Source organism: Mytilus galloprovincialis, chromosome 10 (genome assembly GCF_965363235.1).
Source record: "Mytilus galloprovincialis chromosome 10, xbMytGall1.hap1.1, whole genome shotgun sequence".
NCBI classification, from domain to species: Eukaryota; Metazoa; Mollusca; class Bivalvia; order Mytilida; family Mytilidae; genus Mytilus; species Mytilus galloprovincialis.
The window spans coordinates 1,248,241-1,261,573 of NC_134847.1; the positions used below are offsets into that span (position 1 = coordinate 1,248,241).

General features: G+C 32.6%; 1 protein-coding gene across 1 annotated transcript; it reads left to right on the plus strand.

Moving 5' to 3' along the window:
• The first annotated feature begins 2,082 nt into the window (after positions 1-2,082).
• LOC143048822 (uncharacterized) lies at positions 2,083-13,333 on the plus strand. The gene is made up of 6 exons (XM_076222692.1): positions 2,083-2,330; positions 4,368-4,597; positions 5,452-5,779; positions 8,403-9,775; positions 11,680-12,003; positions 12,172-13,333. Exons 1-6 carry the CDS (start codon positions 2,117-2,119, stop codon positions 13,270-13,272), a joined length of 3,570 nt encoding a protein of 1,189 aa, XP_076078807.1. The 5' UTR covers positions 2,083-2,116; the 3' UTR covers positions 13,273-13,333.

Below are 13,333 nucleotides of genomic sequence, written 5' to 3' on the forward strand. Positions count from 1 at the left end.
TTAATGTTTTGAAGTAATTGATTTGAAAAGTATATCCTAATGTGTTGGAACTTTATTGGTTATCTGGTGACTACATAGAGCAGATATTTGAGGAAAATTTGTAATCTGGTGACCACATGTAGCAAATATTTCAGGAACATTTGTAATCTAGTGACTACATGTAGCAAATATTTCAGGAAAATTTGTAATCTGGTGACTACAAGTAGCAAATATTTCAGGAAAATTTGTAATCTGGTGACTACATGTAGCAAATATTTCAGGAAAATTTGTAATCTGGTGACTACAAGTAGCAAATATTTCAGGAAAATTTGTAATCTGGTGACTACAAGTAGCAAATATTTCAGGAAAATTTGTAATCTGGTGACTACAAGTAGCAAATATTTCAGGAAAATTTGTAATCTGGTGACTACATGTAGCAAATATTTCAGGAAAATTTGTAATCTGGTGACTACAAGTAGCAAATATTTCAGGAACATTTGTAATCTGGTGACTACATGTAGCAAATATTTCAGGAAAATTTGTAATCTGGTGACTACATGTAGCAAATATTTCAGGAAAATTTATAATCTAGTAATTACCAGTGTTATATCTATTATCTTGGAATTACAAGTGGCAAATATTTCAGGCATATGCGGAGTCGGGTAATTACATTACATTCGGCAAATATTTTACTTTTTAGGCAAATTTGTAATCTTGACACATTTTATTGTCGAGCCTTCGACATTAGTCGAAAAAGCGAGACTAAGCGATCCTACATTCCGTCGTCGTCGGCGGCATCCACAAATATTCACTCTGTGGTTAAAGTTTTTGAAATTTTAATAACTTTCTTAAACTATACTGAATTTCTACCAAACTTGGTCAGAAGCTTGTTTATGATTATAAGATAGTATCAAGAAGAAAATGTTGTGAAAATAAATTTCCACTTTTCCGTATTTTACTTATAAATGGACTTAGTTTTTCTGCGAGGAAACATTACATTCACTCTGTGGTTAAAGTTTTTAAAATTTTAATTACTTTCATTAACTATCCTTGATTTGTACCAAACTTGGACAGAAGCTTGTTTATGATCATAAGATAGTATCAAGAAGAAAATTTTGTAAAAATAAATTTCCACTTTTCCGTATTTTACTTATAAATGGACTTAGTTTTTTTGCCAGAAACAAAACGTTCACTCTGTGGTTTAAGTTTTTAAAATTTTTATAATGTTCTTAAACTATCCTGGATTTCTACCAAACTTAGACAAAAGCTTATTTCTGATCATAAGATATTATTCAGAAGTAAATTTTGTAAAAAAAAAATTCACTTTTTCCGTATTTTACTTATAAATGGACTTAGGTTTTCTTCAAGTTAACATTACATACAGTCTGCAGTTAAAGTTTATAAAACATTTATTAGATTCATAAACTATCATGGATTTTTTTACCAAACTTGGAAGCTTCTTTCAATCAAAAGACAGTATCGTGTGGGAAATTTTTATTGATATTTTTCCTCATTTTTGTTGAGTCTGCGATTAACAGAAAAAGTAGGCGAGACACCGGGTTCCGTGGAACCCTTACGAATTTTGCCCCTGTGGTAGCGGAGGGGGCATTAAGTTTTACCCTTGTCTGTCTGTAGGTCCATCCATCCAAAAGTTGATTTCAGTTCTCTAACTTTAATTTACCTCAACCAAATGTTATGAAACTAATTATCCACAATGCTTGTCACCACAAAATACAGATCAAGTTTGAATATTGGTGGTGTCACTTTAACTGTTCTAGAGTAATGCCCTTTACAACTGGAAAAATTGCTGAATTTTTTTGTTTCCGTTCTCTAACTTCAGTTTGCCTCAACGAAATGTTATGAAACTAATACATAGTACTAGTATTTAAACAACACTCAGACCAAGTACAAATTTGGGTAGCGTCACTTTTACTGTTCTTCAGTAATGTCACTATATAACTTTATATGATATACAAGCGGGGGCATCATCTGTGTCTCATGGACACATTCCCAATTAATTTTTAATTCTTTCTTTATAGTTGATATGTAATAGACTTGTATCTTTTTCAGTATAACATGGACTATGAAGTAAAAATGATGTAGTTTTCTATTGAAAATCAGAGCGATTTCTTGAATAATGGCACCTCTTTTAGAAGAAGAAGAGAATTATATCCGATTAGCCTTGTTATTGAAAGGAGTGTCACCAAGAGCAGTCCGTACTTTCTTTGACAAAGAATTTCCACCTACCTATCTACCATCAACATTGAATAAAAACTACAATACTCTCTATGACTTGTATTTAAAGAGAATCTTAAACCAGACTCAGTGGAATATGTTGTTTCCAAAAAATGGTAAGTATTTTATATGTTTATGGTATTGTAGTTCTCCTTTCAGGTAGGTTTGTTAATTGGCAATCTGATTAAGATACAGATGTTGTGGCCACACTTTGCTTATAAGTATCCAACAAGATAAGTCGAAGAAGACAAACTGACAATACCATTGCAAAAAATAAATTAGTTAGCTAAGAAATAAACAATAATTTGAACAACAGTATGCAAAGCACAGGGAAAAAAAACCCAGTTTTTTTACAGGGGTGAAAGAACGTTCTTGGGAAAGGTGAGTATATCCTGCTCCACTTGTGGCCCCGTCATGTTAGGTTGTGTTGGCAATGGATTTATTTGGGCCCTGCCACTATATTTTGAGAACTGTTATGATTTCAAAGTTTATACTTGACATGTATATTAACCAACACTAGAGGGTGTGTCATAATGTATGTACAACTTCCTAGGCCAAACATAACACTTTAACTAAAAAACATAGAATAAAATACACTCTCAGCACATAACGAGACTATGTAAAAACTTTAAAAAAGTGCTTTATATTAGCTTATCCATACCACACGTGATCATTGTCATTGTAGTCCTTAGCATTTGTTGCAAAATTCATCTTTATGTCTTTTTCCATCAATCCATTCAACTGGCTTTTAAATTGTTATTTGTATGGAGAGTTGTCTCATTGGCACTCACACCACATCTTTCTATATCTATTTTAGTTCTGTTCCCTTGTGAGTAATTATATGTGAAGATATCACTCCACCAGGACATGTTGTGTTATCACTCTTAAAAATAAAATAAACAAGGATAGGGAGATTGGTAACACAAAAAAAAATTAAACCAATCAAATAATTCAATCTGTTGTATTTTTGTCGAGCCTAGGACTACTGACGTAGAGATTTCCACATGATAAAAATATTAACTGTACTTTAAAAAGGAACTGTTTTATAGGTAAACACAAAAACTATTTAATCTAGTGAATACAGATACAGTACAAAGTTCCAACAATTTAAAGGCCATAATTCTGGCTTGATAAGTGAAATAACCTGTGTCTATTTCAAGAAGTTTTTTTTTCTCTTATATTATATTTCTTAAATTAAGGGTAAAGTGCATCCAGTGTACTGTTTAAAGCACATGTAACCATGAGTGCTCTAAGAGATTCAACCACTAACATCTGTAATAGTCAAATAGTAACCTGTTATTTACAGGACCAACAGAGATGACTCCCATCTCCATGAAGTCTAGTTTGACAAGTCTTTTTTCTAAATTATGTTTCTACCATGGTAAACTTTGAAAATTGTGATCATATAATAACAATCACTTAACAAAATAAAACAAGAGGCTTTCAGGGTGACAGCAAACCAGATGTTCCTTTCATAGGTCACAACCCCGAACAGTTGAGCAAGTATGGAAATAACATTTAAGCTTAAAACAGCTCTTAATTTGGATCGTGATTGAAGATTTGACACAGCATAGGTTTGTGACACAAACTGAATGTGGTCTAATTAAGAACTGGAAATTTTGAAATTGGACATTTATCTATTATGGTCCAATATCCAAAATCTATCTACATTGTTAGAATCAGCATATCAAAGAACCCCAAGAATTCAAATTTTGATGAAATACAAATGTACTTATTAATTACATTTCTGTTCAAAGGGAAATAAATCAAAATTAACAAGAGACCAAATGACATAGAAATTAATTATTAACTTCTGTTCAAAGGGAAATAATTCAAATTCATATAAAGAAAACAAATTTTGCTACTGAAAGGTCTACAACACAACAACGAGAACTGTTAAAAATTGAACTTGACCTTCATTTAGTCACAGGAAACAACATATCTAAATTTGAAAAGATTTTTTTCAAAGCGTTTTCATGTTAATGAATGGACACTGTTTGGCAGAAAGTTACTCATCTAGATGAAGTAGATGTTGAATTTTATTAGATTTGTATAACATACATGGTGCTGTAGGAATTTATTTATCAGTTACATTTACTCTGTATTTAGGGATATGAATAACTGTTGATGTTCAATGTCTTTTGTTGATACAGGTGTACCTGATTCCAAAGCTTTTGATGTAACATTGATGATCTGTTTGATCAGGAATTTGACATCTGTCAATCCTCCAATCAACGGGTTTGACTATCTACCACTACCAGGGGAGACAACCACAGGGCCTGATCTTGCCAGGATTAAATGGTACAGAAATATACTAGCTCATCATGATAGTAACACTATGTCAACAGGTGTTTTCAATACAGCATGGAAAAATGTAGTAGATGTAAGTACATTCTTAATAAAAATAATAATGTTGTACAATGGTTCCTAGCAACTATAGGTCTGTATAATTTATGCAACGAGCAAAACCCATACCATAAAGTAAACTATAAAAAGACAAGGCATGATTAACACAATGTTAAAAAGAAATTAAACAACCCAATTTATTAAAAAAAAAAAAACAACAAACGAAAAAAAAGTTTTAGACAGCAATCACAGAAAACCACTAAACTGATGGCTCCTGATTTGGGATAGACAGGTACATTGTGGTATTGTTAAACTTGTTTGTTAGCACTCAACCGTCTCTAATCTGTGACAGTAGTGTAAAAGAGAGGTAAAAGATACCAAAGGGACATTTAAGTCGAAAATGAACCAACAAAGACATGGCAAAATTCGAACAACCATGTAATGTATGTAACAGAATAACATAACATCAAACTTTAAATAAAAATTTAAAATAAGTTGAAAAGGGCTTGACTCATCAGATAGACACAACAAAAATCTGGTAAGAGTAAAGAAAAAAAGCACATCGAAAAGTACATAGAGTTACTGACAACTTATACTAATAAACTAATACATGAAATGTATCGTGCTTCCCAGACTAAGATATCAATCAGTACAAATCATCCAGTAGATTTAGTGCAAAGACATCATCTTATTATAAATTAGTCACAATTGCAATTAATTGACTCAAATGTTGGCATATTTTTTTATTTCTCATCCTGGGACATATATTTCCTGAGGTTATTTTCATCATGATATATTTAAAATCTATACCTGACCCAAAATAATTACTACTTAATATTTATAAAGATTACAGCTCTGTTTATTGTAACTCTTTGAAATATTTATTTACAGGCTGTAAGTCGATTGGGTGGTGTGCCAATGAATCAAGAGTGTCAAGAGCTAAAGGTGAAAATTTTAGATCAGTCTAACCAGGAAATTATGCTGGAAATCAAACAATCACAGGAAGAAATGAAGGAACTGAAACGAACAATGGACATTGAAAACTCAACCATGAGGGAAAATCTTAGAGATTTGCAAGATTCCCACAGTACATTGCAAATAGAACATTCAAGCACTACCAAAAATCTGATAGATCTGAAGGATTCCCATAGAACTTTACAAATTGAACACTTAAAAGTCACAGAGATTTTAAAAGACCCGATACCATGGAACATAAGAGGTATATATTATAATAGTATTACAAGAAGATATAAGGTAGTACTATGCTGGTTATTCATGGGTCCTTATACAAACAGCTTCTTGAAGTTCTTCTATATTTTCCATGTTATCGATTTTTCAATCCAGTAAAATTTTGAAAATATTACCTTATTACGTTATTGTATGTTGGATTTATCATAAATATTAGGAGGTGAAAATAATACTCTGAAATAATATTAGCAATGGAATTTTGTTTTTGCAAGAATCATTTTTAACGTATTTACATGTAGTTTAGATAGTTTAGCTGAACATGTTCCATGCATAAATCAAAACAGGAAAGACATTTAGATGCTTAACAATGCAAACAAGGTAGACAGAGTCAACTTAGTTTAGACACAGATATTCACATGATTTTATAGCTGAATTATTTTGTATCATTTAGTAAAGATTCCTTATGCTTTGAAGTTTCAGGATTCTATGACTGCAAACAAAAAACCCTAGATGTTTTTTTTATATTACAAATTAGATCAGCTATGTGGAGTAATAATGTTAATCGGGTAATTACATAGTCCTTACCATGTGACAATTCAAAAGATCATATCATATGTCAAATCAATTGTCCATACCTTATGTCAAGTCAATTGTCAATACTTTATGTCAAGTCAATTGTCAATATCATATGTCAAGTCAATTGTCAATACCAATTGTCAAGTCAATTGTCAATACCAAATGTCAAGACAATTGTCTATACCATATGCCAAGTCAATTGTCCATACCATATGTCAAGTCAATTGTCCATACCTTATGTCAAGTCAATTGTCAATACCATATGTAAAATCAATTGTCAATACCATATGTCAAGTCAATTTTCAATACCATATGTCAAGTCAATTGTCCATACCATATGTCAAGCCAATTGTCTATATACAATATGTCAAGGCAATTGTCAATACCATATGTCAAGACCTTATGTCAAGTCAATTGTCAATACTTTATGTCAAGTCAAAGGTCTATACCATATGTCAAGTCAATTGTCAATACCATATGTGAAGTCAATTGTCAATACCATATGTCCAGTCAATTGTCCATACCTTATGTCAAGTCAATTGTCATTACCTTATGTCAAGTCAATTGTCCATACCATATGCCGAGTCAATTGTCCATTCTATATATCAAGTCAATTGTCCATACCATATGTCAAGTCAAATGTCCATACCATATGTCAAGTCAATTGTCCATACCAGAAGTCAAGTCAAATGTCCATACCAGAAGTCAAGTCAATTGTCCATACCTAATGTCAAGTCAATTGTCCATACCATACATTTCCATATGTCAAGTCAAATATCCATACCATATGTCAAGTCAAATGTCCATACCATATGTCAAGTCAATTGTCTATACCATATGCCAAGTCAATTGTCTATACCATATGTCAAGTCAATTGTCCATACCATATGTCAAGTCAATTGTCCATATGTCAAGTCAATAATCCATACCATTTGTCAAGTCAATTGTCCATACCATATGTCAACTCAAATGTCCATACCATATGTCAAGTCAATTGTCCATACCATATGCCAAGTCAATGGTCCATACCATATGTCAAGTCAATTGTCCATACCATATGTCAAGTCAAATATCCATACCGTATGTCAAGTCAAATGTCTATACCATATGTCAAGTCAATTGTCCATACCTTATGTTTCAAGTTAATGGTCAATACCATATGCCAAGTCAATTGTCCATACCATATGTCAAGTCAAATTGCCATACCATATGTCAAGTCAACTGTCCATACCATATGTCAAGTCAATTGTGTATACCATATATGTCAAGTCAATTTTCCATACCGTATGTCAAGTCAATTGTCCATATGTCAAGTCAATAATCCATACCATTTGTCAAGTCAATTGTCCATACCATATGTCAAGTCAAATGTCCATACCATATGTCAAGTCAATTGTCCATACCATATGCAAAGTCAATAGTCCATACCATATGTCAAGTCAAATGTCCATACCATATGTCAAGTCAATTGTCCATACCATATGTCAAGTCAAATATCCATACCATATGTCAAGTCAAATGTCTATACCATATGTCAAGTCAATTATCCATACCTTATGTTTCAAGTTAATGGTCAATACCATATGCCAAGTCAATTGTCCATACCATATGTCAAGTCAAATGTCCATACCATATGTCAAGTCAACTGTCCATACCATATGTCAAGTCAATTGTGTATACCATATATGTCAAGTCAATTTTCCATACCATATCTCAAGTCAATTGTCCATACCATATGTCAAGTCAATTGTCAACACCATGAGTCATGTCAGTTGTTTATACCATATATCAATTTAATTGTCTATACCAGACATGAAATTTCTGAGTTTGACTGTCCCTTTGGTATCTTTGGTCAAGCCTTTTGTCCATACCATATGTCTAGCCTTTTGTCTATACCATTTGAAAAGCAAATTGTTCATACCGTATGTCAAGCCTTTTACCTATACCAAGCATGGATAGATCCAGCCTTTTGTTTATACCATATGTCAAGCAATTTTTTTTACCATATATGTCAAACATTCCTTAACTTTTATCTTAAAAAATAAGTATTCAAAGAATTGTCAATTCTTCTTTTTCAGAACAAACTAATGAGGAATTAGAAAATTGGAAAAAAGATGATAAAACATTTATAGAAACAAACGGAGCACAATGTGTATTAAAGTGCATTAAAGAAAATGGTTGTGTTGTTGTCACAGCAAGTTCTGGTAGTGGAAAATCATCATTGGTGCGTCACGTGGCTTTACAGATGCAAAATGAAGGCTATGAGATTTTATCAGTATCAAATCCTAAGGATATCATCAAGTGGTACTATCCAATTAAGAAGATACTGTTTGTTGTGGATGATTTTTGTGGAACATATAGTTTAAATCCAAGGAAGTTTGAAAACTGGAAAAATTTGATGGAAAAAATTAAAGCATTAGTAGAAAAGAGACAAGTGAAGTTAATTATGTCTTGTAGACTACAGGTTTATAAGGATAGGCAAATGGAATCGTTGTCATTCTTTCAAGCGTGTGAATGTAATCTTCAGTCTGCCGATTTGCGTTTATTGAAAACAGAAAATCAATCCATTGCTGAATTTTACCTGAAAACAAACGCTTCTGAGATCAGTGATTTGTATGACATGTTTGACTGTTTTCCTCTTTTGTGTCAATTGTACAGCAAAAATCCAAAACTGAACATTGTAAATTTCTTTACAAATCCATTTACAGTTTACAAAGAAGAGATAGATAAATTACAAACAGAGGGAGCACATGTCAAATACTGTGCACTTGCTCTATGTGTTATGTTTAACAATCAGTTGAAAGAAGAATGGCTTACGGAAGATGTGGATGAAAACATAAAAACAGTTATAAAGAACACATATGAAGCTTGTAAAGTGTTGGAAGGAACGTCACGATTGGTTTTACGTGATGAGCTGGATGCACTTACACATACATTTATCAGAAAGGATGGTGAAGTGTACAGAACTATTCATGATAAACTGTTTGACTTTCTGGCTTTTTCCTTTGGCAGTGTGATGATTTATTGTTTAATTAAAAATGCTACAAGTCAATTTATAAGTGAAAGATTTTCATTTGAAAGAAAAAGCAGTAATGATGAATTTACAATTATTGTACCAACGAGATATCAGCAAGGGTATATAAACAGAATGGTAGATGACTGGTCAAGAGAAGAGGTTGTGAATGTTTTCTGTAATATCAATATGGGCAATCATATCTTCAGACAAAGATTCCTAGTACATATACAAAGCTTACCAGTATCACAACGAAAACAATTGGCCAGTTCATATGACATTGATAACAAAAGTACTCCATTGATACAGTGTTGTTTTATAGGAGATATTGATTTAGTTAAATGGTGTATACATCATTGTGTCAGTAATGTAAACCATTGTCGTAATACTGATAAAGTATCACCTCTATACACGGCATCTTATTTTGGACATACTGAAGTAGTTCAGATGTTGATAAACAATAAGGCAGACATTAATAAGTGTAATGATAAAGAAGTATCACCTCTGTTCATTGCTTGTCAGAAAGGACATACTGAAGTAGTTAAGATGTTAATAAACAATAAGGCAGACATTAACAAGTGTAGAGATATTGGAGCATCACCTGTCTACATTGCTTGTCAGAATGGACATACTGAAGTAGTTCAGATGTTAATAAACAATAAGGCAGACATTAATAAGTGTGATGATGAAGAAGTATCACTCTGTGCATTGCTTGTCAGGAAGGACATACTGAAGTAGTTCAGATGTTAATAAAAAATAATGCAGACATTAATAAGTGTGGTGATAAAAAAGAATCACCTCTGTACATTGCTTGTGTAGGAGGACATACTGAAGTAGTTCAGATGTTAATAAACAATAAGGCAGACATTAATAAGTGTGATGATAAAGAAGTATCACCTCTGTGCATTGCTTGTCAGGAAGGACATACTGAAGTAGTTCAGATGTTAATAAAAAATAATGCAGACATTAATAAGTGTGGTGATAAAGAAGTATCACCTCTGTACATTGCTTGTGAAGGAGGACATACTGAAGTAGTTCAGATGTTAATAAACAATAAGGCAGACATTAATAAGTGTGATGGTAAAGAAGTATCACCTCTGTTCATTGCTTGTCAGGAAGGACATACTGAAGTAGTTCAGATGTTAATAAAAAATAATGCAGACATTAATAAGTGTGGTGATAAAGAAGTATCACCTCTGTACATTGCTTGTGTAGGAGGACGTACTGAAGTAGTTCAGATGTTAATAAACAATAATGCAGACATTAATAAGTGTGATGATCAAGAAGTTTCACCTCTGTTCATTGCTTGTCAGAAAGGACATACTGAAGTAGTTAAGATGTTAATAAACAATAAGGCAGACATTAACAAGTGTAGAGATATTGGAGCATCACCTGTCTACATTGCTTGTCAGAATGGACATACTGAAGTAGTTCAGATGTTAATAAACAATAAGGCAGACATTAATAAGTGTGGTGATAAAGAAGTATCACCTCTGTGCATAGCTTGTCAGGAAGGACATACTGAAGTAGTTCAGATGTTAATAAACAATAATGCAGACATTAATAAGTGTAATGATAAAGAAGTATCACCTCTGTACATTGCTTGTGTAGGAGGACATACTGAAGTAGTTCAGATGTTAATAAACAATAATGCAGACATTAATAAGTGTGATGATAAAGAAGTATCACCTCTGTTCTTTGCTTGTCATGAAGGACATACTGAAGTAGTTCAGATGGTAATAAACAATAATGCAGACATTAATAAGTGTAGAGATACTGGAGTATCACCTCTGTACATTGCTTGTCAGGAAGGACATACTGAAGTAGTTAAGATGTTAATAAACAATAAGGCAGATATTAATAAGTGCGGTGATGAAGAAGTATCACCTCTGTTCATTGCTTGTCAGAAAGGACATACTGAAGTAGTTAAGATGTTAATAAACAATAAGGCAGACATTAACAAGTGTAGAGATATTGGAGCATCACCTGTCTACATTGCTTGTGTAGGAGGACATACTGAAGTAGTTCAGATGTTAATAAACAATAAGGCAGACATTAATAAGTGTGGTGATGAAGTATCACCTCTGTTCATTGCTTGTCAGGAAGGACATACTGAAGTAGTTCAGATGTTAATAAACAATAAGGCAGATATTAACAAGTGTAGAGATACTGGAGCATCACCTCTGTTCATTGCTTGTCAGGAAAGACATACTGAAGTAGTTAAGATGTTAATAAACAATAAGGCAGACATTAATAAGTGTAATGATGAAGAAGTATCACATCTCTACATTGCTTGTGAAGGAGGATATACTGAAGTAGTTCAGATGTTAATAAACAATAAGGCAGACATTAATGAGTGTAATGATGAAGAAGTATCACCTCTCTACATTGCTTGTCAGAAAGGACATACTGAAGTAGTTAAGATGTTAATAAACAATAAGGCAGACATTAATAAGTGTAATGATGAAGAAGTATCACCTCTGTTCATTGCTTGTCAGAAAGGACATACTGAAGTAGTTCAGATGTTAATAAACAATAAGGCAGACATTAATAAGTGTAGAGTTACTGGAGAATCACCTATGTACATTGCTTGTTATAATGGACATACTGAAGTAGTTCAGATGTTAATAAACAATAAGGCAGACATTAATAAGTGTGGTGATGAAGTATCACCTCTGTTCATTGCTTGTCAGGAAGGACATACTGAAGTAGTTCAGATGTTAATAAACAATAAGGGAGACATTAATAAGTGTAGAGATACTGGAGTATCACCTCTGTTCATTGCTTGTCAGGAAAGACATACTGAAGTAGTTAAGATGTTAATAAACAATAAGGCAGACATTAATAAGTGTAATGATGAAGAAGTATCACCTCTCTACATTGCTTGTGAAGGAGGATATACTGAAGTAGTTAAGATGTTAATATACAATAAGGCAGACATTAATAAGTGTAATGATGAAGAAGTATCACCTCTCTACATTGCTTGTGCAGGAGGATATACTGAAGTAGTTAAGATGTTAATAAACAATAAGGCAGACATTAATAAGTGTAATGATGAAGAAGTATCACCTCTGTTCATTGCTTGTCAGAAAGGACATACTGAAGTAGTTCAGATGTTAATAAACAATAAGGCAGACATTAATAAGTGTAATGATGAAGAAGTATCACCTCTGTGCATTGCTTGTTATAATGGACATACTGAAGTAGTTCAGATGTTAATAAACAATAAGGCAGACATTAATAAGTGTGGTGATAAAGAAGTATCACCTCTGTTCATTGCTTGTCAGGAAGGACATACTGAAGTAGTTCAGATGTTAATAAACAATAAGGCAGACATTAATAAGTGTAGAGATACTGGAGTATCACCTCTGTTCATTGCTTGTCAGGAAAGACATACTGAAGTAGTTAAGATGTTAATAAACAATAAGGCAGACATTAATAAGTGTAATGATGAAGAAGTATCACCTCTCTACATTGCTTGTGAAGGAGGATATACTGAAGTAGTTAAGATGTTAATAAACAATAAGGCAGACATTAATAAGTGTAATGATGAAGAAGTATCACCTCTGTTCATTGCTTGTCAGAAAGGACATACTGAAGTAGTTCATATGTTAATAAACAATAAGGCAGACATTAATAAGTGTAATGATGAAGAAGTATCACCTCTGTGCATTGCTTGTTATAATGGACATACTGAAGTAGTTAAGATGTTAATAAACAACAAGGCAGATATTAATAAGTGTAGAGATTCTGGAGAATCCCCCATATTTATAGCATGTTATAAAGGCCATGCAGAGATTGTTGAATTTTTATTGAAACATAAAGCAGACTGTAACCGTAAATTGGAAGGATTTACACCATTAGATATTGCTAGAGGAGAAAACCATACAAATATTGTACATTTGTTAGAGAAATGGAACAAACAATCAATATAAATATTATGCATAGCAGTGGTTTAAGGACAATTATCAGAACACTATAAATTGTAAAACACTT